We start from the raw sequence: 7,133 nt of genomic DNA, 5'->3' as shown, positions 1-7,133 counted from the left end.
TATATATAAATATATAAACGTGCGTGTGTGTTTATATATTGTATGCTAAATCGAACGTTAAAGTTTTGCTGATTCACTTAGAGATGTCGCTACTTTTATATTAAGCGACAAGAATATTATAAATAATATAAATTGGAAATTCGATAATATATACTGTATGTATCTCAGAAAAGATAATAACATATACATTCAAATCCTTTAAGATTTTAAAATCTTTTAACATTTAAAAATTTCAAAGATATTTCATGGAATAGTGAATGATTATGTGAAGATATGCTTTAAGAACGTCGGATCAGTTTTAATTTTCGAGAATATCGATAATAAAAATTTTTTGAATTAATAAAATGTTAGAAGAATATAGATTGAGACAAAGAAACTGTACTAATTATAAAAATTTCACATTGTCACAAAATTTTGCGCGTATTTAGAACAATTTCGCTTAGGGTTGTTTAATTTAAAATGTTATTATGCGACTCGTAAAACGAAGTATAGCGATTAACAGTGATTATATGTTACGGTACGACCAGTTGATAATCGAATAATGATAATACTCATCTACAACGGCACATTCACCCTAATTTAGACGATGACCAATCATGGGGGGACAAGGTGGTCAGACGAGATTCTTACCGAGGCTATTTTTGACCAGATCGAGCTAATATTGACACTGCGATTACTCCCAATCACGCGGGATGTCCATACACAGCTATAAATATTATCACTTTTTATGACATCGTGGCACAGTAAATTGTGTGTTATTACTAATTCATTATTATAGTAATTATGCACAAATTATCTAAACGACAAAAAGTCTAAAATTGTGACATTTTTAAGTCTTTTAGGTGCAAAAAAAACATCTTATGATTCGACTTTAGACACTTTTTGTTATCTGGATATATTTGAACTTTTTATAATTGTCTGTCAAAGTTTTCTATTCATCTTAAAATTTTGAATTCCGATTTTACTTTCGATTAAATTTGTTCTTTTTCTTTTTAATATTTTGCAATTCAAAAATTGTGCATCTCACATTATCTACGAATTGCTTTGCGATTCCCTTGGACTTTAAACGGATCACAGAAATTATAGGATATAAGAAAAACTATTATTGCTACGCACACAACTTTTTTTTTTTTATTTCAAGAAATAGCGAACATGGTAATTCTCTTATTCAACGACAAGACATCATTAGTAGCAAGGTCGTTGTAACGATATATTTTTCTGTAGAATCCATTAGCGCCAGAGAGATCAAAATAATCGTATCCAGTTTAGGAACATCGTTTCGATACTTGAGATTACAGTGTGTTCATTTAGATTAGAATGTATCTGTACATATAAAAAGTAACGAAGATGCAAGTGTTGCGAATTTTTTCGTTCAGATATGCAGCCGATGTCACGTCGCGAAGATATATGACGCAGCCGATAAATTTATGTATTCATTTTCACGAAAAGAGAAAGAAACGGAAAGAGAGGAAGAGAGAAAAACAGCGCGTACTTTTGTATAGTAATCACAGGCAATCAATGCCGCCTCCTTTGTTCGCTGGTTCGAGTATTCCGCGAGGTAAAACCAGTTCTTGAGTTAGTGCTTTTGCTTAGGCTTGAATGCGTATACGCGTACTTATATGTTAGGTTGTAACAACGCTGCGTCATGGAGATCTGTACTCGCGAAAAGCAACACAAGTTGTAGCGAAAAGCAATATGATGGAAAACATTATGTTAATAATGTCATAGAAGGCTGCGAAGGTAGTGAAAGGTATACGTAAAGGTATGCTGCGCTATGAAAAAAACAAAAAAATACAAAACGAGAGAAGCTATCGATATCGAATATCCTCCGCGAGACGTCGCGCCAATTCGATCGTAGAAAATCGAGAAAACTGGCGTTGAAATTAAATGTATTATACTTCTCATTGATTTCCTGATTAATTTGAAATGTTAGAAACTTGGCTTAGCGCCAAGACACTACTGTAAACATTCAGCATTTCATTATTCATTCAGTTTCTTCACATGAGAAAAGCAACAACTATTCTCTCTTGTTATATTTTTCTTGAACACAGCAATCGGAATGTTCTTCCGTTTGCTCTTCAATGTAAAGTACAAATAAATTAAGGCTAAAAGAAAATGATACATTCTATTGAATATTGATCATATATCTCGAAAATTAATTAGTAAATTTTATAAGTAAAATGATTATGAACCTCCAGTTGTTTGCGGATTATATCTTATCATCTTATATACAATAGTATTATTTACGCACCAATAATTGTGAAAGCTCATAATTTATATAGAAAAGTAGGCTTGTGTAAATGCAACGCAATAAATTAAATGTCAAGGCTTTTTAAAAAACGAGCAAATAATTAACTAATTATATATATATATATAATATAGTTAACTAATAAAAATTCCTTTTTAATTACATTCGTATAACGCTATAATTTTAAACGTTTCGACTTACAAAACTTCATTAGTGATAATAAAGAAAACATATTTATGTAACCCCCATCCAATATCAACGAACTAATATCTGATATATAAAAATTATCGCTCTAAGCATTGCTCTTATTTAGTTATTCCTGCGTTAAGATATTACGGATCGAAGTAAGTATCAAGTCAGAAGTTTGAAGGTCCTTAATTGTAAAATTAATTGTGTTTAACTAGTTCTTCGGTTGTTAACGAGAATAAAGTTCAGTCGATAATTTCATATAAAACGTCATTTCGAATGAGAATCTCTTCAACGACTATCCTATTATATTCTGTACAATTATATTTCAGATTAAAAAATTATTATATTTAATTCAATATTGTTAAGAATTTATTTTTCACTTATGTTAATTTATGTAGAAATTATGTATAGTCAAATAATGAAATAGTAAAATAGTAAAATAATAGAATAGTCAAATAGTGAAATAATAAAATAGTTCAAATTGTGTCCATGTATAATGAAACGCTATTGATTGTCAGACGATTTGGAATGGACTAATATTGTAAATCATAGAGTTATAGAGTATATATCGACGTGTCACGAAATAAACAAGTATATTCTAAAATATGAAAAGATATGCTCACGTATATCATTAAATATGTATATAAAATCAGATTTATCCAATAATTCAGTATATTTTTCATTAAATTAATACCATTATTTTACCACTTTATGTAAATCATTTCAGAAATGTTTCTTCTCCGAAAATTTGTCTCATAATCTAAAATTTCAACATTTTCCCAATCAAAGTTATAATTGGAGCTAATAATGTGTTTTGTGACTACTGAATGTTTGGATTGATCTAATCTTACATTATTTCATTGTTCTTTCACTCTAGTTCCGAGCTGTCTCTTCGTTTGTTCGACATAAGAGACATCGCAATCATTGCAGTTAATTTTATAGATTATATTATTATTATCTAGGTGCTGATTTTTTCTTTGTGTGTCTTTATAAATTTATAAATTGTTGAGACTCTAATTTGTTGAGACACCCTATCATCGTTTTTGATTTATCTATTACATTGGTAATCTTATTTGTGATCGATCTAATATAAGGAAATATAATTATGTTTTTATTTATCTTATTTTCGATATTTGAGTTATTAGTCTCAAATTAGATCTGTTGACTGCTAAAGTTTTTAATCCTTTTATTGATGTGATCGAAAATCATTTTCAGAGGTTGTTTAATAAAATCTCAATAACAAGTTTTAAGTTCTTTTTTGTAAAGATGAATTAGATAACAACTTATCTACTAATCCGAATATAGTTTCAACTTTATGACAAGTAGGATGATTGAAGAAAAAAGACAAATATCTGCCTAAAAATGTTTTTTTGTGATACCAGTCTATAATAATAATTTTATTATCTTTGTTAATAATAGAATATCAAGAAAATTCAAATATCTCATATTCAACTGTGAATTTTATTCTATCATAATTATTAAACGTGTCTATGTGAGGAATCATATCAATTGGAACAATCATAAATATGTCATCAACATATCTATAATAGATATGACAATTGAGAGAATTCAAAACCTTCTCTTCTAAATCAATTCATAATTTATTTATATTTCATGTATTCTTGGAATCACAAAAAAACTATTTTGATTTATATTTATTTTAATAACAAAAATAATAAGTTATGTTGATGATTATAGTCAATGTAACTTATAGATATTACAATACCTATGAGAATGTAAAATTGAAGATGCCCGAGAATTAAGTTCTTTGAACTTGTTAATCAAGGAATGGTCCTTGTTCCCGTTCTTAGTCTCTTGCGGTCTTAAAGTTTCCGTATAATAATAACTACATGTGTACAGGTAGTCTTCGAGGATGAGCAAAGGATGAAAAAGAAGAAAATGATGAAAGAAAAGGAAGAGAGGCGCAGGATTGCTGGATAAAAATAGCATGGTATACCATCGCAAAATAAAAACTAATGATGCGAACCTGCAGAATGACGATCCCAAGAGCCAGACTTGCCGAGCAAGGAGAGGAGCAGAAGGCGAAGTACCAAGAAGCACGCACAGAAGTGAAGGAAAAAGGTTGTTTAAAAGGAAGAGTAGGATTTGCCTTTGGAGAAGGAAGAAATGAAACGGTAAATTTTATATTTTAATTTCATTATGTAGCAATTTAATAAAATATGTTGACGATGATTAATAGAGGCAAATGTAATGATGAATTTTCGCGACATGTCAAAATAGAAAAGACGTAATCTTAAAACTTTTAAATATTATACTTGGTCTCACATAAGGCTTGTTAACTATCTTGTCAACTAACGTAAATGCAATAATTGTATAACGTAATGTAATAATTATGTAATCAGCTTTACGTTTACGACAATGATCGATTGTACGATCGTTTCTTCTTTTATCATGTCTTTTATCATGTTATTCCATCAGCTACAGGGATAAGATGAGAAACTGTCGCGAGAGAGATATATGTATATCCTGGTAGATTACGTGGCATCCTTGAAAATCCTTGAAGATCTACATACATCGAGTATTCTCGGAATCATACGAAATGTTTGCAGTGCTTAAGTCGTCTTTAGGAGTCACATCACCGTCGACGTCGGCAGCCCGACGGATGGTGGGAGCTGAGCAAGCGGTGGTTGTGCTTGCAGTAGAAGAAAATCTCCCACCCTCTCAGTGATCGCGCGCTGGACCACGCTATTCGACTCTCCACCTTGTACCTAGTCTCGCCGCGGTGTACCATTGCAAGAGAGCACCTCCGTGTGGTAGCTCGGTTAAAAGTAGGTATTGCCGACCAACCAGTCTACCGGCCAGCTAGCCGGTCAGTCAGCCGATCAGCCAGCCAGCCAGCCAGCCAGCTCGAAGAAAACAATCCTTACGTGCACACCGTAACGTGCATACCGTGGTGCACACCGGTCTTATAATGACGCGGCGCGGTGACCGTTTTGGTACGATAAAAGTTGAGGGCAACCTTCGGGTGTTCCTGCGCTGGTTCGAGGAGAGCTGAGGAAAAAAGAAGAGGGAGTGGAACGAGTTCTCTGGTGCCAGTGTGCAGTCTAGTCCAAGACACAGGATGATAGCGAACGTCCGATGAGTATCCTGCTTCCCATTGCCCTCCTACTAGAGTGAGAGAGAGAGAGAGAGAGAGAGAGAGAGAGAGAGAGAGAGAGAGAAAAAGAGAGAGGGCGTGAGGAGAACGAAAAAGAGAGAATAGTTCTCCGCGGGTGACTGAGCTATACCGCCACTTCCATCTTTCCTCCACCACTATTAGCGGTAAGAAGAAGAAATGTCGAAACAAGAGGAAATGTCTAGCAGGTTAGTGCGCGATTATTACTATTGCATTTGGATAAAAGTTGATTGGGCAAGTAATGCTCATCGATGACTTTTAGATTACGGATTTTTAAATGTTCTTTCAATATTTATTCAGTTAATTTGACTTGGTTTAGTGAATAACTTCATATTCTTGTATCTTCTCTAAGCACTAGATGATATGTATTGAATTTGATGAACTCTTTAATCGAATTCTTTTTATTGATAGTGTTCCATAATTATTAACTCGTACAAAATCTAAAATTAATTTAAAATTTTTGCTATTAATATAAGTTTAGTAATATAAGTTTAGTAATATAAGTTTAGTAATTAAATAAAAGTTACTTCAGGATGTCATCATCATTTTTCGTTCACCGTTTTTAGTTTTTTCTGTTCTAACATTCTTATTTTTAAAGTTTTAACTTTGTTATTTTTGTAAATAATTTACATTGTATTTACGATTAATTATGTCATTAATTTTGAGAAATTTTCTTTTTTATGTTTATATTCTTAAATGTATTCATTTGCAACAATAATTGGTAATTAATATTCAAACGTACTAATTATTTAACATTTAGCGGCTTTATCTAAACCCGCATTAAAGCATGCATATTTATTTTTTAAGTTATGTGTGAAGTAAAACTTACAAACATCGTAAAAAGATAGGAGAGTAAGTTTCTTCAAAATCTATTCACAAAATGATAAAATTTCGTCCTAGACTTGAATGCAGAAAGAAAAAGTTTAGTTTTATTCAAGAAATATAAAAACAATTTAGATTTGTTGGTCAATTCTGTTAGAGTAATAATCTTGTGCGTCATGTATTTCACGTCATGCAATCTTATATGCTTGATTCGAATTGGATAGCAACATATGTCGTTATACAAACGTATATTCGTAAATATATCTGTTACAATTTATGCATGATATCATTTGTCGTCAGTATGCTATTATATTATATTTCCTTCAACTACTGAACGTAACTTGAGAAATAAAGATATACCTATATGCGTGCCTGGATAATATGTACACTTTCCAACTACAGACGAAATTTCTGTATATTTTACGTAGTATGACTATTCACGAGAAAATGCAAAAATCTTGTTGTTATTTGTAATGTAAAATATTTCATTTAATTGAAATAAAGAAGAGATAAGAAATGAAATTTAAATTGGAAATAATCAAATTTTTTAAAGTTTGCTTTTTATAAAATAAGAATTAATTATTAGATTGCTATATTACGAAAAATAGAACAAAAAAAAAGTGTGAGAAAGAACAAGAGAGAGAGAAAGTGCTTGTTGTTCAACAAAATAATTTGATTTAATCATATTACAAGGAACATGTAATGCTCACCTTTAAAACACAACAGGTTTATCAAAAG

The 7,133-nt window shown here is 31.2% G+C and overlaps 1 protein-coding gene across 2 annotated transcripts in view; it reads left to right on the top strand.

Moving 5' to 3' along the window:
• Window positions 1-5,168: 5,168 nt before the first annotated feature.
• LOC108693704 (monocarboxylate transporter 14-like) overlaps window positions 5,169-7,133 on the top strand; it is an 11,626-nt gene continuing 9,661 nt past the window's right edge. For both annotated transcript variants that reach the window (XM_018202772.1, XM_018202773.1), the window contains exon 1: window positions 5,169-5,761. In XM_018202772.1, the coding sequence (XP_018058261.1) occupies window positions 5,733-5,761 (29 nt within the window). In that variant the 5' untranslated portion in view covers window positions 5,169-5,732. The remainder of the gene's footprint in view (window positions 5,762-7,133) is intronic.

This window comes from Atta colombica, unplaced genomic scaffold (genome assembly GCF_001594045.1).
Source record: "Atta colombica isolate Treedump-2 unplaced genomic scaffold, Acol1.0 scaffold96, whole genome shotgun sequence".
NCBI classification, from domain to species: domain Eukaryota; kingdom Metazoa; phylum Arthropoda; class Insecta; order Hymenoptera; family Formicidae; genus Atta; species Atta colombica.
Note: the sequence above shows the minus strand (reverse complement) of the source record. Positions and strands in the feature narration are given on the sequence as shown.